The sequence below is a fragment of the Myxocyprinus asiaticus genome, chromosome 40 (genome assembly GCF_019703515.2).
Source record: "Myxocyprinus asiaticus isolate MX2 ecotype Aquarium Trade chromosome 40, UBuf_Myxa_2, whole genome shotgun sequence".
In the NCBI taxonomy this organism is placed as follows: domain Eukaryota; kingdom Metazoa; phylum Chordata; class Actinopteri; order Cypriniformes; family Catostomidae; genus Myxocyprinus; species Myxocyprinus asiaticus.
The window spans coordinates 11,775,971-11,800,660 of NC_059383.1; the positions used below are offsets into that span (position 1 = coordinate 11,775,971).

Sequence of the window (24,690 nt, forward strand, 5' to 3'; positions counted from 1 at the left end):
ATGTGCGATTCAATTAATTAATCAGCATATGATGTAATTAATTCAATTAAATATTTTTATCGATTGACAGCCCTAAAATATATGATTGTTTGTTGTTAGTTCATGTTAATTCAAAATGCATTAACTAATGTTAACATATACAAGGTTTGTTGCAAAAATATAACATTAGCCAAGAATAATGAATGCTTAAAGTAATGTTCATTGTTAGTTCTAGTTAACTATTACTAGAACTATTAACTAATATTAAAGAATTCAACCTTATTGTAGTGTTACCATATTATTCAGAAATACGTTTTCATCCTCTTCAAAGTCCTGCTTTTTCTCATTGACGTAATGAGCAGCATTCCGAAAAATAAAGACGGGACGACTGCATAATGCAATGACAGTGGGAGTTGAAGACAGACTGTACACCATATTTCACCCCCCACAGTTACCAATTTGAGAAAGTCTGAGTCAGCTTGAAGTTATGTTCCATCTCTGAGTGTGATTCTTAGACATGTCTTTTTGCTACTCAACATTTATTTTCTTGATTAATTTCTCTGTACAAGTTATAGACAAACACTTTTATGCAAGTTTTGTGCATATAACACTATTGTAGAATCATCAAGATCAAAATATTTTCATTTTGCCCCAACCATCCATTGCAATTGGTGTTAATTATATTGATTTTGATTAAAGAGGATGCTTTAGAAATATCGATATTTGTTAAAAGAATAGTATTCTACTATTACATCCTGCTACTATTATTTACTGTTGTTTGGGATGCGCCACAGTGGACTACTCCAATGTAGACAGCTTCATTGAGTATAACTGGATCTATTTGCTTTTTGATGCGCTGCTCGTGTCTGGTGTAGGCTGGGTGTTACTATTACTTTCTATGTAGATGTTTACCAAATAGCAAATTTCTGAGTGCGCCTTTAACTGAAGGTTGCTTTAGATGGACTGTCAGCCGTTAGTGTATTTCTGAACACAACCATTTACATGATATAAGAATTGTACCAGATATAAGCAACCCTTCACTTTGATGTAGTTTTTCTATGGTATATCTACATCCTCTCCTTCATAGTGAGGAAGAAGAAAAAGAACAGGAAACGAAGGCCCCAGTACCAAGCATTCTGCCAGAGAACACACAGACTACATCAGAGGAAACCAACAGTGACTGTACAGAGGGTCAAGACACAGTTACTTCCGATGACCCCACAGAAGCTGTTAAGTTGCAAAAAGAGGGTTGCGAAGAAGAGAAGCCTTCACCTGAGATTTCAGACCCTGGTCAATCACAGGAAGAAAAAGAGCAGCAGCCAATCAGCAACCCAGCAGATCCACCTTTGGAGAAGATAACATACCAAAAGCTGTTGAAGGAAGGACGCAGATTTAACATCGACCTTGTCTCCAAGGTTTGTATACCTTTGTATGATAATGAAAGCACTGCATAATAAAGACCTGCCACCTAAAAGTGTAGTAATAGTTAAACTTGGGCCTGCTGGCAGGTCAGCAGGGAAGCTCTATATTGCAAAAAAAGTTTACACTCAAAAATGTAAAAGTCCCTGTATACATACAGTACTGTGCAAAAGTCTTAGGCACATAAGATGTTTCACAAAAGCATTTGTCTTAAGATGGTTATTTATATCTTCAGCTTTAGTGTGTCAATAGGAAATATAAATGTTAGACTCCCAAACATTACTTTTGCAAATAGAAAAGATTAGAATAGAAGAACAGGGAGCCCTGCAACAGATGTCATGGCCCCCACAATGCCCCCCACTGAACATCGTGTCAGTCTGAGATTACATAAAGAGACAGAAGTAATTGAGACAGCCGAAATAGATAGAGGAACTGTGGTGAATTCTCCAAGAAGCTTCGAACATCTGCTAACAACCAAGAAAAACTGTGTCCAGGTGTACCTAGGAAAATTAGTGCTGTTTTGAAGGCAAAGGTGGTCACACCGAATATTGATTTAGCTTTTTTTTGTGTTTACTGGGCTTTGTATGACATTTAAGTGATAAATGAAAACTATTTATGACATTATTTTTGAAGACATCCTCACTATGCAACATTTTTCACAAGTGCCTAAAACTTTTGCACAGTAATGTAGGTCAGGCATATAAGCTATCATTTGAAAGCTTAGAATATGAACTTTTTAGAGAATACCATCACTTGTGCATTTATGTTACACAAAATAACAAAATAAGGCCTGAAATCATTGGTGTCGCAAATTAGTGCCCCCTAGAGGTAATGGGGTAGAAATATTAATATGAATACAAAAGTCTTTCACATGGCACTTAAATGAACAAGTCATATATCAAATGAAATCTCTCATTCTCAGAAATGTGACTGTACCACAGTTCAAAAGATTTTTAAAAGAATCACAAAATGAAATATGATTTTTCTAAGTCATCAAATACATACACCTCTGTTATTGATCATTGCTGCTGTAAGCCCCAAATAGCTAAAAACTTTATATCTACTATTACCTTAGGCAGTTGTCTAAAACAATTGCCTGTGAGCCTTGTCTGCGAGCTAGCTTGGCTGAATAATCCAATGTTATATCTTAGATGTCAGAACAAAATATGCCATCCAGCAAGAAGTGTATGCTATACTAATCATCATAAAAATATGATTTTGACTATTGATGATAAACAGTTATGTATCATCGCAAAGATGAGGATCTCAGCTTTTTAATTATTCCTAGATTGAGCATCTAGTCAACTCAGTGGCCGAGATATCCAATGAAACAATGAAGGTGGTGCATAAACTGAAAATTAGACTGAAGGTCTATGGGTGAGCACATCTTGTTAGGGCTAAAATGTGTTATTGAGCCACCTATATTAAGATTGGTCTTTTTTTTTTTTTTTGGAGAAAAAATTAGACCAGTTTTTTGCAGTTAGACCACAGTGTGTGTGAATGGTTTTACATTTTAGTGTGGAAAAATTGCAGGCGGCAGCACAAAAATGTATCAGAGTTAACTCATTGTCATTGACTTTACATATGCACCTGCATGTGTGACTAGTTAAACAATTTAAATGGCTCACTAACAAACATTATGTAGTGATTGCACACCGACTCCGACGACAGTGAAACTAAATTTATTGTGTTCTGCTTTGACCCCCTTCAAAGTTGATGTATTCGCGTGGCGCACTGGTGGATCTGCTCATCAAGTCTAATGTGAGCCGTTACGCAGAGTTCAAGAACATTGGCCGCATCCTCACCTGCAGAAATGGAAAAGTGGAGCAGGTATGCAACAAATCTTTACAAAAAAAAAATCCTAACAGAATAAAAGAATTGTTGAAGAATCATAAAATCTAATTGTCGGGTCACCCGAGCCATATCAAGGAAACAGAATATCATAAAGAGATGTGGGTGGGCTCTTTTGAATGATGTCAATAAGAAACCACCCAGAACACCCTAGCAACTGCATAACAATGAGCTAAAGCCACTCACAACACCCTTGCATTGTGGCAATGAGTTTTGCATGAGCAAGCACCACTTTCTAGAGTAAAAATCAATAACAACAACACAAAAGTCCTGTGATGATTTTTTTTTTCTCATCCAAATATGCTGTTTAGCTTCAGTTTAAGATAACATGCTTTTCTGATGACATTGTTGTATTCGTATATGAAGGATTCTGGTTACTGGGGCAATTCGGCTAAGATAAAATGATTAAATAGATTTGCTGCTGGATTTATCCATTTCTATTTACTAATGTACCTGATAAGAGCATTGACGCAAAAAGTGTTTCTCATTTCACTAAAAACATTAAAAGCAGCATCGGAATGCCAAAACCATCTGTTTGAGTAATTTAGGGCTAAACATAAGCCCTTTTTCACACAATTGTTCCATCCCTGTCTTTTTTTGTGTGTATTCTAGATATAATGCATATTTGTACATGCACACATACGTATGCACATGCATGTCATTTTAAAGCAATTGTTCACGGTAAAATGTAAATACTGTAATCATTTACTCACCATTATTTTGTTCTAAACCCGCATGACTTACTTTCTTTTGTGGAACACAAAAGGAGCTGTTAGGCAGAAGAATGATTGTCTCAGTCACCTTTTACTTTCATTGAATATTTTTCAATACAATGAAAGGGGATGGTAAGTGTGGCTAACATTAACCCCCTCATTCCTGTCTGTTCCTCCGCTGAAGGTGCCTTGTTCGCGGGCTGATGTGTTTGCCAGCAAGCAGCTGACTGTGGTGGAGAAACGCATGCTTATGAAGTTTCTTACCTTCTGTCTGGACTTTGAGCAGCACCCAGAGGAGTACCAGGGTATGACCCCATGTGTTTCTCTCTCTGAGGCTCTCTGGTCCACATCAGACCTCAAAGATCAATCAGAGACATCTACTGCATATGTCATATCTTTTATACACGGTCATTTTAGAAGGCTGTCTCTGTGAATTAGAGAATTTTGAGCTTAAACACAAAACTGGACCATGTTTAATTTATTACTTTAAACATCTCTGCTCTTAATGTGCACTATTCATCATTGCACGTGCTTCTACAGAAACAAGTGTTTATTTTCATGATCTATAGCTTTCAAAAATTCCGCAGTGATTTATTTTTTTTTGTTCTGAGGTAACATAAGACTTGGGAAAAAGGTTGGGAAAAAATGTTATTATATATACAGTGTGTGTATACATATATACACATATATATATATATATATATATATATATATATATATATATATATATATATATATATAGTGTGTGTGTGTATATGTATACACACACACACACTGTATGTATATATATATATATATATATATATATATATATATATATATATATATATATATATATATACACACACACACAGTATATTATACCTTCCACAATCCAATGAAATCCCAATTTCAGTATGATGAAATCCAATAAAATGTATAAAATCCAGTAACACCCCGCATTATTTTTTGCTGAATACTTAGTTTCACATGGAAATAAGTAGGGATGGACAGTATAAAAATTAATATCAAATCATTTAAAAAATTTTTATTGATAATAATATCTACCAGAGTATAAATATTCTATGCTACTAAAAAAAAATAATGTCTCTTTTGTCTTAAAACTTAAACTTCTCAAGCTAAATTTTATTTACTTTAAATTAAACTTTAAATTTATTTGAAAACTTTAAAAATATATATTTTTTTGTCTGTGTAAGAAGTCCTGTAAATTGCATAAGTAAATAAAAGTAATAAGTAATAAAAAACGAAAACAAATCAGCATTATGTAAAAGTCCAAACAAAAAATAAGGCTTCTCTCATTTTAATCGTTTCAACCTGTATATTGCACATCCCTCTCATTCACATGTTGAATGCTTTGCAGATGTCTTGATTTCTTTAAAGCTTTAAATTGTTCGTGGTAATCATGAAGCCTTTCACTCCATTGAATTTCAGTCACACTAACATAAGGTAATTTGCTGCTTTTATGTTATTACAATGTTAGGCAACATGCTCTATTACCCTCTTTGAAAATCGAATAAGTCTTTCATTCATTCTGTCTAGTTTTCTATCTTTTATTCACTGACAGTGGCAGGCCTAGTGGGAGGTATTCCCACATATTCTCTTTTGAAACAGTAATAGATTTACAATTTATCTTCCTTTTAGACTCCTCAGAGAAACCATTTAGGGAGTTCCTGAAGACCAAGAAGCTGACAGAGAACCTGCAAGACTTCGTCCTGCTCTCCATCGCTATGGTGACACAGGAGACCCCTACGGAGGAGGGACTAAAGGCCACGCAGCACTTCCTGCGATGCTTGGGTCGCTACGGCAATACTCCCTTCCTGTTCCCACTGTACGGTCTGGGAGAAATACCACAGTGCTTTTGCAGGTAAACAATAAAAGATGCTCTTAATTGAATATAAAAGTTCAATTTCTTACAAAGTGAACCAGTTTGGACAAAAAAATTATTTACGTCATGCAAGGAACATTTACAGGTGCAATATCAAAATCTCTCAGTGAAGGCAATCAGGTCTTTTTAAAGGTATGATAAAATGAGTCTTCAACTTTTCCTTTAATTATCTTATTTAAAATAAGAGTTTGCTGTTATTTTAAAATATACTGTAGCTTTCTGAACTCTACTTTCTCCACACACACGCACGAAAAAAAATGCTTTTGTTGAACATTTGTTGAAAGTAAGCTGCAAATTCGGCTCATTCTGAATTTCTACAACGTTTTGACATCAGACTGCTGAATCAACATATTACTGCAGTTATCAACCTCTCCTATTTGGTGTTATAGAATTGAGAAGGAAGAGGGATAGATACCATTATGCCTAAATAGCAGAAAAAATTAACAATAACAGTAAAATTAAGTTTAATGTTCATTTTGAAACAACAACTCAAATGTTCATTCGCTGTGATTTGGCTATAGGCACGAGACCGTCTGGAAGTGAGCCCAGTTTAGAGCAAAAAATGAAATGAAAAAATTGATGATGTGATCTCTTTAAAACTCAGTTTTGAGGAGGCCTGGCTATTCGTCCTCCGCCACCCGGATTGAGGCGAGTCACTATGCCACCACAAGGTCTTAGAGCACATTGGGTATTGGGCATTCCAAATTGGGGAGAAAAGGGGAGAAATCCCCCCCCCCGTTTTGGTGTCATTTTTTAAAGTAGTTCTCACAAAAATTTAAATTGTCATCATTTACTCACCCTCTTGTCTTCCCAAACATGTATGACTTCCTTTTTTTCTGTGGAACATAAAAGGAGAATTATTTAAGAATTATAATGATCGTTTTTACAATTACAATAAATAAAGACTGAGGCTTTCAAGCTGTAAAAAAGGGATGCAATGTAAAAGTATAAAACGAATGAATAAATGAAACTAATCAACTAATTCATTGAAAAGATTTGTCTATTTGTCATGAATCTGTTATTTTTACTTCTAAAAATTTGACGAACTCCCATAAACATGCCAAGGAAAGCAAGGGCAGATGTCAAGATTTTCAGTGTATAACAGCATAAATAATGCTATTGTGTGGCTTCAGAAGACTTATATATACAGTCAATGAGTTGTATGGACTACTTTTGCTTTATGCTTCTTTTGTATCCATTTTTGTCCCCATTCTTTGTAATTTCATAGAAAATAAACCACTAGTACATTCTTCAATATTTTTCCTTTTGTGTTCCACAGAATAAAGAAAGTCATATGCATTTGGAATGACATAAAGGTGAGTAAATAATGACAGAAATTTGATTTGAGGGTGAACTGTTGCGTTAAGCTCTGTTTTAGCTCAGACACTTTCATCTCAGAGGGGGAAGGGAGGAAACGGACGGTTAGAAAGAGGAGGGTCAGAGCTCTGCAGGACCGTGAGTGTCTGCTTTTAGCACTTTGAGTCTGCTGGGAGCAGTACTGTGAAACGGTGCCACTTAAGAGTCTGAGTGGAATCATCATCACAGAAGCCACGAGCTGGCGTCAGGCCAGGTTACAGAGAACATTTCCCCAAAGACAGCAGAGCAAGGCAAGTGTTTATCTAAAAACGTACATATGACGCCGATCTCTGGTTTGAGTGTTGCGTGGAGCTCTGCTTTGACATACACATTCAGTTGATATACACAATGTCAAAAAGGTTGTACTGGTGATAGGGATGGACTATATAGCCAAAAAAATACATCCCAATATTTGTTAGGGCTGGGGAAAAAAATCAATTTTAAAATAGTCTCCAATTTGTTTTATTTAATATTAAAAATGAGTTCCACATTACAGCTTTTCTCTCTGAGAAGTTTTGTCTCTTTAATTCTTTACATTTAGTCCTTTTAATAGCGCTGCTACAGCCATCAATGCGCAGTTTGTTCACTGTCAGACATCAAAATCCTCTGCTTTGATGAACGTTCCTGTTATTATGCATAATACAAAAGTTTATTTGAGAGGTGTTGTGGAGAGTATTTGTCAGAAGTCATTCTGCAGATTCTGTCTGACACCACTTTAATAAATAGTTTAGCTGTATAAAGGCTTATCAAACTGTTGGATTCTGTAAACTACATGTCACGCCCCCGCAATATTTATAATCTAACAGCCAGGGTATTCATGTGCTGTGGTGGGTAAAACCCGCCACTGTCAAATAGAAATGCCGCTAGACACAAAGACGCGTGGTTGAATAAACACAACTGATTATATTTTGAAGAACAGACAAAAGAAATGATGGCGATGCGTGTGTCTGATTTGCTTTTTTTGTTCAGAAGTTAATTTGCGCTTTGGAAAGTCTCAAGGAATGCACAAATTGTGAGTTCTCACTTTTTGTTCTCTGTCAGTCATCTGGGAGCAGTTTGTAAGAATAGTGTTGAGCATGCTGCATTGGATTTCAGACTATCTCAGGATGCATATGCAAAGAACATGCAACGACATTGGGACTACAGGGGATGTGTGTCATAATTCAGTACAGCCCCAGAAATGGTTCTTGAACAAGTTTACTCTTTACCCTCCATTTGTATGATGCAGAATTATCATTGTGATAATAGTAATGGACCTTATTCACGCTAGCGCCATCTTTGATTTTTAATGGGAATGACAATGAGGCTGTGAGGGATTGACTTACAGTTTCTTCAGTGACACAAATGGTATAAAGCTGAATAAAGCTCCTAGATCACAACTGATTTTCCACAACTCATGCTGTCTGGAGTTCTCAGACAGATATTTTATCAATGTTTTGTCTACGGAACAATCCAAAAACCCTAACTCTATCCCTCACAGCCTTGTTGTCATTCCTATTAAAAATCAAAGATGTCGCTAGTGTGAATGTAGTCTATGGTAATATGTTATATTTTATATTCTAAAATAACTAAATTATTCGATAAGTTAAAATGATATAGTGTACATATTTATTTGTTGAATATAAATGGACATAATGCAGCATTATACATGGGTTCCTTTGCACTAACTAGTCACCTAGCTCAGACAACACACTGAATGGTCGATTGGTAGTTTTAAATTGGTGGTTTTGCACATCCCTACCTTTTACATGCAAATGATATACAGTACTGTGCAAAAGTCTTAGGCACATAAGATGTTTCACAAAAGCATTTGTCTTAAGATGGTTATTTATATCTTCAGCTTTAGTGTGCCAATAGGAAATATAAATGTTAGACTCCCAAACATTACTTTTGCAAATAGAAAAGATTAGAATAGAAGAACAGGGAGCCCTGCAACAGATGTCATGGCCCCCACAAAGCCCCTCACTGAACATCGTGTCTGTCTGAGATTACATAAAGAGACAGAAGTAATTGAGACAGTCGAAATAGATAGAAGAACTGTGGTGAATTCTCCAAGAAGCTTGAAACATCTGATCTGACAACCAAGAAAAACTGTGTCCAGGTGTACCTAGGAGAATTGGTGCTGTTTTAAAAGCAAAGGTGGCTACACCGAATATAGATTTGGCTTTTTTTGTTTACTGGACTTTGTATGACATTTAGTGATAAATGAAAACTATTTATGTCATTATTTTTGAAGACATCCTCACTATGCAACATTTTTCACAAGTGCCTAAAACTTTTGCACAGTACTGTATTACAGTGTCATATCAGACACAACTGTTCTTCAATAGACATTTCTTTCTGAGAAAAAGGGGTTAAAGTTTTTTTTTATCAAAACTTCAAATCACAATACCTACAGAATCGCAATATCGCAATACATATCGAATTGGCTAGGAAGTCTGTGGCAGTTCCCAGCCCTAATATTTTTCAGCCTTTTGATGATATTTCTCAATATTTATGTTTTTGCTCTGAAATGGCTTAAAAGGGTGTGTTTTCAGTCAAAAGGAACCATAATTTAGACCTAAGAGCCATTGTTGTAGATTAAAAATGTTTAATATAAGAGCTAAAGCATTACAAATCTAGGCTATAGTTTGAAATAATCAAGGCTTTCTACACAGTTTTTCACTAAATGAACACAGGGAACAATTATAATTATACATTTTCATTTAAATGCACTAAAATAACAATGCATAGCTATAAACTGAAATATTTACTTACATACAATTTTAAAAAGCATTATATGAAAAATGGCAAACAAACCTCCATGACAATATTTGAGGGATGCTGCAATCAAATGTGTTTGACGCAAACCAATTAAATTAGTTTTGAAACTTAATGGGCACATAAAAAGCGCATTACAGTCATTGTGATATTCACAATGTTATCGCCAGCAAAAATAATAGTGAATTTTTTCACCCAACCCTAAATGTTGAGAAACTTAAATAGATCAGACCAGTAAAAGAGATTATTGAGAGGGTAAAGATATTGTGAAATGTCATACAACACATGGAATATATCCTATTTGATCTGTTCAATTTGCTGATGATTCTTCTCTTGTTTGAAGCTTCTGAGTTGATTTGAACAGTTTTAGTCGTAAAGTAATCATGCTCCATGAAATGATTTTATTATTATGCTATGCAATGGCAACTTAACCCTCCACCTCACAATTTAAGCTTGATGTTGGAGAGATTTACTAATTTTAATGCGCCTCCTCGTCTGTGGAGCAGATTAATTAGCATTTTTGATTTCCATAGGTTCCCACTAATCACCCTTGCTGACATTCAGATAAGCACGCTAGTGCACCGAGGCGTAAACCCACCTGCAAACAGTCCATCATCTGGTCAGGGAATGCAAGAAACAGTTGTCGCCACTGACGTTTTTTTCTCCATGAATTAATACTAAAAATAATTTTGACTCGTCCTTTGTTTACTTAAAAAAAAATTATCTTGGAAGCAGTAAGTCTCTTAATGTACAATTGAAGAAAATGGGGCCAGTCCATATTATAATTTAATACATTAAATTATACACTGGTTCAAAAGTATAGCCACAAGATTTTAACACGTATTAACACGATTTAAGCGTGATAAAATCAGGGATTGACTAGTGTTACAGCGTTTACCAGATTACAGGGTATACCAGCATTAAATCATCATGACTATGAAGTTGTAATATTAGATATAACTTCACACAGATAGCTAGTAAGTGATTTTATCACAATAAAATAATGTTAACATCTTGTGGCTATACTTTTGAAACAGTGAGTATTTTAACGTGTACGGATTGGCCCATTCACTTTCATTGTTAGGGCCTCACTGTAACCTCGACTTTTTATTTTATATTTATTTATTTTTGTTAAATGAAGGATGATTTGAAATGATGTTTTTTTGTGGTGAACAACATGCTGGCAATAGAGCTTAATTTGCATTGAACCGGTTCAATGCAAGTTAAGATCAATTGACAGCATTGGTGGCGTAATGTTGATTACCACAAAAAAAATTATTTTGACTTTCCCCTCCTTTTCTTAAAAAAAAAAAAAAGAAGCATAAATTGAGGTTACAGTGAGGCACTTACAATGGAAGTAAATGGTGGACAATTTTTAAACATTAAAATACTCACTGTTTCAAAAGTATTGCCACAACACAAAGGATATGCGTGTAAACTCTTGCTGACTTTTTCTATGGAAAATTATAGACAATTTTACAACTCCATTTTACCAGGACGATGTAATGTCAATAAACCCTAAAATGACTGTAAAATTCCAATTTAAACAACTTTACTGCTCCAATAATACACAAGTTTTAACATAATTATTAATGTTAATGTAAATTGTAAGTGCTTTTATAAAATTATAAGCTTCACATTTTTGTGTTTAAACTTTTACATTTTTTAAACCAAAAATTGGCTCCCATTCACTTCCATTGTAAGTGCCTCACTGTAACCTCGATTTTTGCTTTTTTTGGAAAGAAAAAGGAGGAACGGGTCGAAATAAATTTTTGTGGTAAACATTATGCCACAAATGCTGTCTATTGAACTTAACTTGTATTGAACCTGGAAAATTTCTTTAAAGCAGTGAATCTCAACTCGGATTCAGGTTCTGATAAGGTTGCGAACAGAAGTGGAAAAGCAATGCTAAATGCAGATGTCGACATGGACAGGTTGCATGACATTTTCACATCCTCGAAAATCATGAGTAAAAGTATTAAGGTAAAGAATACTATGGTAATGGTTCGATCCAAACCACATTAATACAGGTTTACTTGCAACAAGGATGTGTATGGTGTCATTTTTATATCACCAGAACTTGAATTTGAAAAAGCCTCTGAATTCATGATCTTGAAAAAAGACTGGGTGTAATTTGATGTTATCGAAAAATGTTGCTGTTAATTTGTAATATTTGAAAATATTTTGTGTGAATTCACCTCAAAACAATTCAGGTTGTGAAATTCAAGTTTTTATTATTTGAGTGGTGGATTTCAGGTCGTGAAATTCAGGTCTCAATATTCAGGTTGTTGAATACGAGTTGAGAAATTCAGGTGGCAAAATTCGAGGATGACATCCGGGAATGCAAGGAAGAGCAAACGAACGCTGATGTAATCCACCTCTCTCTCTTGGACATTCGCAAAGCGATGGAAACAGCTCAAAACAGTCATTTTAAATGAATGAATGAATGAATATATACAGTATATTATTCATACAGTATATAGACGTAAATATATATATAGCCTACATTATTAATAATGTGCAAAACTTCTTGTCTTTGCTCCTTGGCAATTCACATTGAACGAATCTGCTGAAAAGGCAATTCAAATTATTCACATGCACGCATACATGACCAGATAACACAATCCCCAGTTGATACATAACACTGGCCAATCTCAGTGGTACATCACAGTAAACATCTTTCATTCAGAAGTTTCAAATATTTTTGTGTTGTTTTGTTGTTCTGATTAAAATACAAAACGTCTGTGATGATCATGTCTGTATGAATGTAAGAGCTGCTTTTAACTCATGAAGAAAACACAAAAAGCAAAACTAATGTTTACATTGTAGTCTGGCGGTGTGAATAAAGTCTGTGCTTCATAATCTTATGTGTTGTTTACTGAGCAACATTAGTATATACACAAACAATATACTGTAAATTGATATTATAGTGCTTTATTATTATTACAATGTGTTACAATCATGACATACCATAATCTTGGTGTTATGAACTAGTATTCATTAATGAGCATATATTATATGCACGGATTGAGTGTATAGGGAATTAATATAATAATACCTAATTAATAATAGCTACAGCAAATGGCAGAGAATACTTTATAGACCTCTGTATTATTATTATTATTATTATTATGTTTTTTGTGTGTGTGTGTGTGTGTGTGTGAGATTGTTAATACTTAAAAGAAAATGTGAGGAAGAAAAAGACTGACATTTGAGGTTAAATGACTCATGTAATGATCACTTTTGATCTTTTACGCATGCATTATATGCAAAACAAAAGAAACTATAATGGAATGCTGCTGTATAATTTTAGTAAGGGGTACAATGCAAATGCACCTGTTACAGAACACTTTTCTAAAGTATATAAATGGAGCCCAGATTTGTATTATCATGAAGGTACGTGGTCTGCCTGAAAATAAACATAATATAGAAGACATTCACAAATCATCAGTAGTCTACATATGTAATACATATGAGGTTAGACTATCCAGAATTTTGAGAAAAATATTAAAAAGCAAGATGGCATGCTAACTCAAGCAATCCAGACTGGTAATGTAAAGAATTAGGAACAGAATGTGCGTTGTACATTCGAAGTTCACTATATTTTCATGAAAGTGAAATATAATTATAATAAATATTATCAAACAGCTGAGACATGCAACACACACAAAACAGGTAAAGGCGGCTGTTGATTCAGTCAGCCATAGGTCTGTATTATTTCACTTATTTACAGTAACAACAAGAGGTGGCTATATACCCGATTCATATTACCTTGGATGTAATGATTAAACACACTCTGTTGTTCTTTGAAGACAGAGAAATTAATAAAAAATAAATAAAAAAAGTATATATATGTATATGTTCAACCATTTTTGATCTCACAGTCGTTTAACAGATATATAGAAATATATCTTTTTATTTTTTTATTTATTACTTAATACTTCTGGACTACAAATGTATTATTTTTATTTTATTTATTTTTTTGCAGACTTGCAGTTAAAAAGAGGTAGTTTGATTATTCGTTTCCACTGGTAAATGTCCTTAATGAAATAAGGTTCTTGATGAAACTTGCTGTTAGGTGAAGGATCCAGTTTACTGATTAAGTTGATCTTTTCTTCAAAACGCATTAAAGAAACATTATAATAAGTATTCCTAAAGTATACATTTTTGTGGTTTCACAGTGTTGTTGTCACAGTTGTTTAAAATTACATTTTTGAGCTGTTTCCATCGCTTTGCGGTTGTCCGAGAGATATGGATTACATCAACGTTCGTTTGCTCTTCCTTGCGTTCCTGGATGTCATCCTCGAATTTTACCGCCTGAATTTTTCAACTTGTATTCAACAACCTGAATATTGAGACCTGAATTTCACGACCTGAAATCCACCACTTGAATAATAAAATCTTGAATTTCACAACCTGAATTTTTTTGAGGTGAATTCACACAAAATATTTTCAAATATTAAAAATTAACAGTAAACATTTTTGATAACATCAAATTACACCCAGTCTTTTTTCAAGATCATGAATTCGGAGGCTTTTTCAAATTCAAGTTCTGGTGATATAAAAATGACACCATAAATGTGTTTTGAATGAGAGCATGAAAAAACAAAGAGATATTTAGAAACGAGACAAAACTGTCAATTTTCCGGTTAAGCCTTTGTCTGGTTAATGTTGTCAGATCTATGGTGATCATGGGAATATTAGTACATTTCCATGTTTAATTTTAAAGGTTAAGTGTCATTTCTACACGTCTAGAATTACCAAATGAAATTCCAAAAAATAATGACGTTTTCATACAAGTTTCTTGAACACTCCCCCATGTGTCATTTGTTGGACAAGGAGACAGTCCTGCCCCAAACACACACCATTGATTGTTCCACAGTGTTTACACTTTTTGGGAAAATTAACCTGCTTTTTACATAGTGATAGGAGAAAGTATATTAATATTGAATCAAATTACACAAATCACCTTGAAGGACATTTTTGTTTACTTTTGTAAACGGTTTCGATACTGTGTTTGAGTCACTACTTGATGTCCAATGTAAAATCTGGGTCCTTGACACACAAAAATTACAATTCTGTCATCATGTTGTTCCAAACCCATATGACTTTCTTATGTTGAACACAAAATCTGATATTTAGGAGGACGTTAGGGACTGTTAGTCTCAGTTCCCATTCACTTTCATTGTAGAAGTGAATTGTAGCCTATTGTCACATTTCTCCTCTTGTGTTTCACAAAAAAAGTCATACAGATTTGAAATAACAGATTTGAGGTGAATAAAAGACTAAATAATTAATATTTTTAAGGGTGAACTAGCCTTTTAGGCGAAACACAGTGGAGAACCACTAAATAGTCTAGTGCGATTTATACAGTTACAAGATGTCAGATTGGACAAGTGAGTCTCATAGAGAAATAAAAGCAAGAAATGAAGTGCTACAAAAAAGATGACAAGAGGAAAAAGAGATCAAAGACAAGGAGAGGATATGTGTGAGAAAATGGACCTCAGAGGGGACAAAAGCGAGGGATTGAGAGACAAAAGTCAGCAGGAGAACGAAAGCGAGGGAGACGGCTTCATTCATCAAGCTGATACCTGCTTGCAGGTGATAGATGGATATATGGAGGTGCAAACTCAATAATGCTCACTCGCTCGGGTTATTCACAGATCAGCGAGCAGCTCCGCTAATATCGTGATGAAATGCTTTACTGTCCTCACCCGCATTATCCCTCAAGTTTTGACAGCGGAGACTTTTTAATTTCTAAATAACCTCTGGCACTCTGACTGCCGTCTTCCGTCTTCTGCGCCCTGTTCTGGTTCCTCAGTTTCAGTCGCTAGGATGTTTTGGAAACGATGTGATCCATTCAACCCGGTAAACACAATTTTGTCGTGACAGGTTATGATTTGCACCTGCGATCACGATGCTCCAATCAGACAACAGTCAAATAGAAACAGATTGAGAGGACGGGGAAATGCATTAATTAGAGGCGATGATTGTCTTCACGGCATTCCCTCAAATATCACATTTCCTCTCTGTCATTCGTTTCCCTCCCCTGTTACCGCGTGTTCTTGGGGAGCAATAAACATTTAATTTATTCAGATCTAAACAGGATTTAATTTTCAAAGAGTAGGGCCTGCCAGCCAGCGTGCCGCTTTGTTTTCTTTTAATTATTGGCCAACCATTAGCCCCCCGCTCGGGCTTCCAGCACCCTAGATTAAACGTGAATTTGCCAGCAATGAACTTGACAGGTAAGAGGTCTTTGCTGCAGGTGGTAATTTTGTTTGTTTAGCATCTCCTGCACTGTAAGGGGATTTATTGTTGACGCACACAGAACGCTGATCAAATGTTCTCTTTTTCAGGGGCCTCCCATGGGCGCTCAAATTTTCCCAAAACCTGGTTTGGCTTTTATGATGGGGGAGTGTGTCCAAACGTGGCAGCAATTTTTTGTTTCGATGTGTAGCCTTAATCAAATGAGTGAAGCTTTTCTTCCCTTTCTTTAATAGACTGAGATCTAACAGGTCACAAGGGATGCATTCAAGATCTTTTAGATTAATGGCTGCAATTCCAGTCCATTATTGACTATCTGTTTTGTTCCTTTTGTTTACAGCGGGTGAGCTGTAATTTTTGGTTTCTCATCAAGAAACACTTTGTGATTATGATTCTTTTCTTTTTCTCCTTTTTTATTTTTTCCCTCAAAGAGATCATGACCAGTAGGAAATGTAATGGGATAATACATTTTTGACTCTGGGATTAGATATGTAAGAATTTAAATGTAAATTAGTTTAGGAATCTTGGCCGCATTTGACCACCATTATATGAAGGATAAATGACAAATGATCAGATTAGAAATCTGAATAAAAATTCTCCACCATTAAATATGTAATATTTACAGGCTTGTATCTGCTCACAATTTATATTTAGGCTGTGTATCACCAACAACGTCACGATATGTATCACGATACCAAGGTCACGATACGATACTTATCACGATACTGGTCAATTTTTAATTACATTTATTTTGAGCAGAATTTAATAACAGTAACATCTGTTTACTGTACACTGAATAACAGTACAGAGAACACTCTACATTTTATGCCATTCAGAACACAAAGTTGTAGTGTCAAATAATTTGGTTCAAATGCTGAAGTGTGTGACATAAAGCTTAAGGATTAAACAACACAACACTTAAACCATAAAAATATAAACTATAACAACTTAAACTTAGTGTTCTCCAACTACTCATTTTTAAACTCCTAGTGTTTAACATTTTGGTTTCAAGTGTTGGAATGTGCACCAAATTCAGTTCTTCACAAAAATAAATGTAGAAATCCTTGTATGTACTAGTTTAAGGCATTTTCATATTTTTATTTAGAAACAGCAGTTGATCAACATGCTTCAGGTTAAGAGCACTCCTCTTAGCTGTAATGATATCTCCAGCGGTGGAGAACACCCTTTCTGCTGCTACACTTGAACCAGGAATGCAGAGGGTGTATCTTGCCAAGTTTGACAGTAAAGAGAAAGCAGGCTGGTGCTCCTTCCACCAGATGAGTGGATCCCCAATATGAGGTAATGGCTCTGTCTCTTTGTATCTCTAAATAAATCCTCAAGAGCACAGGTGGAGTCCACATTCTTTCACTTGCAGGGTGGGGACAGATCTTTCTCTTAATTCTTTTGTTCTGGTTCATTGTTTGAATTCTGAAATAATCATAACATGACATTGTAGTTAATACATTTTATAGAACTCATATTTTGTAGACCACATTCATAAATACATAGGAAGAGAATAACACATATAGGCAGTTTAAAATAATCTATAAGATTAAGTGAGAAGACATTAACTAGCATTAACTGATATAATTAACATTAACTAAATTAGTTTTCTTATAGTCTAACTCACCCTCGCAAGTGAAATCCGCGATGCCTCCATTGCCATGTTGGAGTAGACCTCCTGTCTGTTCTCCTCTTTCAAAAAGGGCAGTTCTTTGAAGTGTGGATCCAGTGTTGAGGACATATCAAGAAGGGGCATTTCGCTCTCATATCTCTTCCCCAGATATCCAGATACGGCGATTTTTATGTCCCGTGTCACTGCTGAGTCAGTTGTTTCGATTCGAGTCCCATGACTTAACTGAGCATGCAAAGGTGATATAATAGAAACCGTAGGGGTTTTCTCCTTGGACATTGCGTGAGTTGCAGCTTTAAGTGGCTTCAGGGCATTTATTACATCTTCAGCACAGGTTATGTCTGCTTCTGTTAATGTCCACAGATCTTTGGTATTTTTCCGCACCTTGTTTGAGAGTAAAGCAGCGCAAATTGCGAGCTGTTGTTCTATAAATCGCTCCAACACGTCATTGGTGCGGTTCCACCTCGTGCAGACATCGGTCATCAACTTATGCTCAGGAAGTCCAAGTAACTTTTGCTTCTCATTCAGGACATGGCAGCCAATTGTGCTTTTCCTAAAAAATGCTGTGATGCTCCGATCTCTTCCGAGAATACGGGAAACTGTTGGTAGCTTCAGAGCCTGTTGAGCAGCCAGTTTCAAACAATGCGCAAAGCACATCACATGAACTAGTTTGGCCATCTCTGCAGCTACTGACATGTTAGATGCATTATCAGTCACCAGTACAGGATCTTTGTATTCTATTCCCCATTTATGCATCACACAATTTAGCAAATCTGCCATGTTCGCTCCAGTGTGATTGTCAAACATTGCTTTAGTCTGTAGAACATTTGAAAGTTCCCATTCTGGAGATATGTAGTGGCTGGTTACTGTAACGTATGATTGAGTTGCTCTTGACGTCCACGCTTAGCAGGAAATGGAAACTCTGTTCGCTGAAGAGAGTGACAGTAGGACGTCTCGCTTAACTTGATCATACAACTGGGGAATTGCCGTTTCTGTTAAGAACTGAGGTGTGGGTATTGTGTTGCGTGGCTCACACTCTTGAAGCAATTGTCTGAAGCTCGTATTCTCGACAACGCTGTATGGCCGTAAATCCTGACATATGAAGCGCATTAATACAATTGTTATCTTTTGAGCAAGCTGAGACATTGGTGGGAGTTTCGAGATGATATAATCAGGCAGCGTTGGTTGCTTCTGAGACGACAAGTGTGTGCTGCTACCTGTTGCAGCCAGGGCTGGTTGGTCTGGATGGTGTCTTAACATATGCAGATGGAGATTCGTTGTGTTTCTGCAGTACTTAACTTTTGTTTTGCAATACTTGCATATCACGTGAGTCATGTCTAATGTGTTACTCTCCGGTTTAGTTAAAAGCCAAAATTCTCATATTTTTGATTTTAGCTTTGCCGGCGGTGGCAAAATCCTCTTATCCATTTTTGAAATTAGTGCGCTGCTACTGCCCACGTTGTTAAAATGGTGGCCAATTGGCCTTGCGCATGATAATTGGCTACCTTTTGTCGTCGTATCGATATTCTGAGCACAGCCCTAATTTATATGTAAGGGATTTTAGCTCAAGAAGGGGATTATGATTAATTCGGGGGAACATTTAAATAAAGTATACATCTGATCACTGCTATGTTGAGTTGATATGACGCATCTGTTAACTCTTTAGAGTAATCCTATTCTCATGGCCATCGAAAATATCACACATACACTGGCGACCAAAAGTTTGGAATAATGTACAGATTTTGCTCTTATGGAAAGAAATTGGTACTTTTATTCACCAAAGTGGCGTTCAGCTGATCGCAATGTATAGTCAGGACATTAATAACGTGAAAAATTACTATTACAATTTGAAAACAAATTTCAGAACTTCTTAAACTACTTCAAAGAGTTCTCATCAAAAAAAATCCTTCACGTAATGTACACCTTTGTATGAAATCTTGTATGAAGTTTTTTGGCTATTTCAAGCATTGTATAGCCTTCATTCCCCAAAACAATGATTGACTGACGAGTTTCTAGAGAAAGCTGTTTCTTTTTTGCAATTTTTGACCTAATATTGACCTTAAGACATGCCAGTCTATTGCATACTGTGGCAACTCAAAAACAAACACAAAGATAATGTTAAGCTTCATTTAATGAACCAAATAGCTTTCAGCTGTGTTAGATATAATGGCAAGTGATTTCCTTGTACCAAATTAGCAATTTAGCATGATTACTCAATGATAAGGAGTGATAGCTGCTGGAAATGGGGTCTAGATTTGATCAAAAATGACTTTTTTCAAATAGTGATGGTGCTGTTTTTTACATCGGTAATGTCCTGACTCTACTTTGTGATCAGTTGAATGCCACTTTGGTGAATTAAAGTACCAATTTTCTTCCGAAACAGCAATAATGTGTACATTATTCCAAACTTTTGGCTGCCAGTGTAACACAGAACGCAGATTTTTTTAAGAATCAGATTATCAAAATATAACACAGTCAAGTTCTCTTTGAATACAAACAAGACTTTATTTCTAATCTACAACATAAAAACTAAACTAACACGCATATACAAACGTAAAACAGGCTGGTGAGTGAGCTGTAACAGAAGATGAATGAAATGGTCTGTAACAGAGAAAATGTAACTTTATGGAATCTATAGACCATGCCATGGACCATTGATACTTCATTAGTATACCGCGATTTGCAATCGGGTTACTCAAAGTATTTAAATAAAACACCAGCACTTTCTAGCAAAAGTCTGGAGGTGTACTTGCGTTTTGTTGCGTTGCTTTGGTTCTTTGGCTGGGTCAGTAGAAAGTTCTGGTTGTTCCATCGATGTTTTGGACCTCTTTATGATCGTGGATGCTGGGTAGTTCAGTGCTGGAATGATCAGGTGGGGCTTTGAAGCAAGGCCTCCCGCAAGGGAGACTCGCGACTCCCCGTCACGTATGTGAGTCGTTGCGCAGAGAAGAGAACTCTTTTTGGAACTTTGCATTCCGAGCTTTCTTGAACTCAACATTCTGCAGAACCTGGGCAGAGGGGCGCCAAACGAAGCCAACCGAAGGAGGGCTAAGAGCCAAGAGGGAAGAGAAGAGGGGAAGATGTGGAAGAGAAGAGGGAAGTTCATCCTAGGTGGGGAAGTTTTGTTGAGTTGAGGTTGGTCGCACCCCAAAGGTGCTTTGAGCCAATCGGTGTCTTTTCAGATACCATGTGATCGTCTCCCTGTTCCTCCTTCTGAAGGTGATTAATGAGTCTTTGTTCTTAAGGTTTCTGTTTCACGCTCAAAAGTGGGCAATGTTTAATCATGAACTTTTATATAATGAAATCGCTAAGAAATATTAGAAAATATCCTTCATTAGCATATGAGACATGGAAAATGAAACAACGATAGTAAATATGACATACTTTCATGAATATTCAACATGCAAGTTACAAAACTTGTAAATACCTGAATAAAAATCATAATGGTTAATTCATTGGTTTTACAACATGGATAATACATTACACTTTATGAAAAACATAATTGTCAGGGTTATTATCAGGCTAAACCTTGAATGAAATTCTCATTCTAGGCACTCTGGCGGATTATGTGCAGGATAAAATTACAGTAAAGTAAGTTTTGCGATCATGTCAAAGTTCCTGGATTAAGATGAGATGTCCTGATATGTGTATACACTTCAAAAGTTCATTTTGTACATTTGAAGTTATGAGCAGAGCATTAGTTTTGTGTCCTGCTAAAAAGATAATACAAAGGGATAATTTCAAAGAAAGCCTGCTTTCCTAAGTCTTCAAACTCTTTTGTCTTGGATGAGTTTTAGCATATGACAGTCAGGCATTCCATAGGAAATGTCTCATGCTCCCTTATTAGTTTAATTTAAGTGTAGCGAATTGTTTATATCGAAGGACAAAGGAGTGTCTTAGATTTCTATGGCAACCATGGGGGTTTCTTCAGAAGAGTCTCTTGCAGGTGGTCGAGATGGCCATGTCAAGTGATTACCATTAAGTGTGGGGGTGTTTCCTGATTTATAACATGAGTGAGGAGGGGTTTGAAGGAAGGTTATGTGCTATCCTAATAAGTTTCCTTTGTTCAGATGATGGTTCAGAATAAACAGTTGTACATTCTTACAGAAGGTTGATTCAGACTTTAAGGGCACCATCTTGGCAGAGTCTTTAATTTATGATGTTGAGGAATTTTTGGGTGGACTATAATTTATCTTACTCTTCTTCTGTTTCCGAGATCCTCAGATCTTACAGCCCCTTGTCCTGGAAGGAGGATGTTTGCCCCTGTTAAGTAGACACCTTGGAGGTTTATAATACCTGGAGTGAGCAAACCTTCAACATTACCATTCATCTCAATGGAAGTTGCTCGGCTGGTGCATGCAGCTGAAGAAGTGTGCAACCTGCATTTTGCCATTTTTGCAGTTGTGAAAAAAGTTATGTTTTTTGTAGTTTTTTTTGACAATCATCTGAGCCGTAAATGCAATGTAACTAATCACTCTGGAGCTGCATGAAAACTCCAGACAATACTAATTGGCTGAAGGCACCATAAAAATGCACCCACTCCCAATCTCTTCACTAGCGACTATTCTGAGCTGTGATGTCATAGCATAGTTGTGATTTATATATTGCTTGCGAAAAAATAATTATTTCGTCAGAATGCACGGCTGCTTTTGAATTGCCATTAATGATAAAACATGCTTTTTTGCCAGCATAATGATGTAGTTATGTTATCTACCAGCAGGGGATAACTACCAAAGTGCCAAAACCTGCCAAACCCTGACCCCTAGACATGTGTAATTAAATCTGTTTTGAAGTCTAAAGAGTCTTATTTTGAAGTAATATTTTTTTTTTTGCAAAGTGTTTTTATTTGACTCTCAATTGTTTTTGTTCAAAACTTGAAAGTTGTGTACTTACTCTACACCAGATAAGGCCGTTGACGGGACATAATCTGACGCGACACAATGGCTTGAGGCTGTCTATTTTTAAAGCGTCAAAGTGAACATTCTAAATGGTGCACCGACAGCACGGTCCAATAAGCTGAGAGCTCAAGTAGACTTCATCAACAATTAAATCGCAGAATAACCTGTATCATACTTTATTTCCAATGGAAATCCACTAGAGATGGGACAATATTGAATTTCGATATATCGCGAACCAAAAAAATTACAAACCATATTGAGGCAAAGCTCGATATTTCTATATTTTAAACATTGTTTTCTGTCCTTGTGATCATAAATGAAATGTCCCATCAAACATCATAATATCTCTATTGCTTGATTTTACCCCTACTGCATGATTTTTTTCCTACACTGTTTACAAGGTTTGCACAAGGTACTTGAAGTGCTTAAAGTGCTTGAATTTAGCTCTTAAAAATGTATGTACTGGAATACCTGATAAATCGTCTTGTTTTATTGAAAAGTGCTCAAGATTCAAATGGACCATTTCTCCATCAAAGATGAGATCCCACACTCCTTTCATTGAATAATGTGTCTTTTAAAATCCTTTCTGTTCTTTACAGACAGATAAAAAAGTAAAAATAGATATTAATTTTAACAACAATTAGCACAGATGCGCTTAAAAAATTAGACCTCTCTCATTAATAAATGAACCACAACACCTGTGCGAGTCTGTGAGATGCGCGTTAAACTTTTAAAGTGACAGTACCATTGTAGTGGTTGTTATACAAGAGAATGTAAACTTAATGTTATTACTTGTAAATTGTACACATTATTTCATACATTGACAGCTCATATCAATTAATATTATTTCTTGAAATTGCATATATATTAATGAAATTGCATATATATCCTAAAAATTTATGTGAAAGTGAATATTTATTTTTTAATAATTTGTATTCACTTTCACATAAATTTTCAGGACAGGTTCTTTTCAGTTCTATTGCTTGTTCTTCACCTGATCAGTCTGAATGTAGTCCACTATATTTGAAAGCTTATTTGTTTGTGATCTTTTCTTATAGAGAAAAGTATATGAGGAACTCTTATTATTTAAACTTTGAAGATTTATATTGTGTATTAAAGAACTTTATTTAGATGAGAAATTATAATTTGCATTTTGTGCAAACATAAAAAATAAAATATAAAATTATTCTGCCATACTTTGTCATTTAAGTGTTAACATATCGAATTAAGATATCTAATCGTAAACCTCATCGTATATCGAACCGAATCGTGAGATAATCATTTCATCCCATCCCTAAAATCCACTGGTATAAACATTTACTTATTAGATCATTATTATTTTAATGTTATTGTTGCTAAAACTGTTTATTCATGTGTTTAGAAATCAGTTATTTAAATTAGTATACTAGAGACCAGAAACATCAGGAGCTGCCTTTAATGCAACACTCAGAAGTTATTTAAATAGGTAACAAATAAAATTCATGGCAGAAATATTCACATTTGTATGAAATTTGGTAAGAAAAATAATTTTATTTCAGACGGACAGGATGATAAATGCCCATCAGCAATAGAACGGGGCATCCGCTTACTGTTGGCGCTACGTGACGCTGCAACTTACGCTTCCATTGTAGACAGCGTCACTGATATAATGGGAAAGATATGCTTTTGAGGCATTGTGATGTTCACGTCCATTGTAGACAGGGTGTTAGGCAAAGACCGAGTCCCAAATGAGACACTAGCACCATGTGTGAACAAGTAGCTTTTTGGAATGTCCATGCTTTTTGTTGCATTGAGCTTAATACCTTTATAGATCAATATCAGTGCGGGACAAAGTAGAGCATCTAAACTCACAAACTGAAATTTGTTATGGATTGCAGCCTATAGCTATCTCAACCTGTTATCTCTGAAAACATTTAGATATCATCCCATTAC

General features: G+C 35.6%; 1 protein-coding gene across 2 annotated transcripts in view; it reads left to right on the plus strand.

The window, feature by feature from the left end:
• The window catches only part of LOC127431049 (rab proteins geranylgeranyltransferase component A 1-like), a 95,652-nt gene that overhangs the window by 22,665 nt on the left and 48,297 nt on the right, over nt 1–24,690 (plus strand). For both annotated transcript variants that reach the window (XM_051681273.1, XM_051681274.1), the window contains exons 5-8: nt 1,067–1,394; nt 3,112–3,228; nt 4,147–4,267; nt 5,604–5,826. In XM_051681273.1, the coding sequence (XP_051537233.1) occupies nt 1,067–1,394; nt 3,112–3,228; nt 4,147–4,267; nt 5,604–5,826 (789 nt within the window). The remainder of the gene's footprint in view (nt 1–1,066; nt 1,395–3,111; nt 3,229–4,146; nt 4,268–5,603; nt 5,827–24,690) is intronic.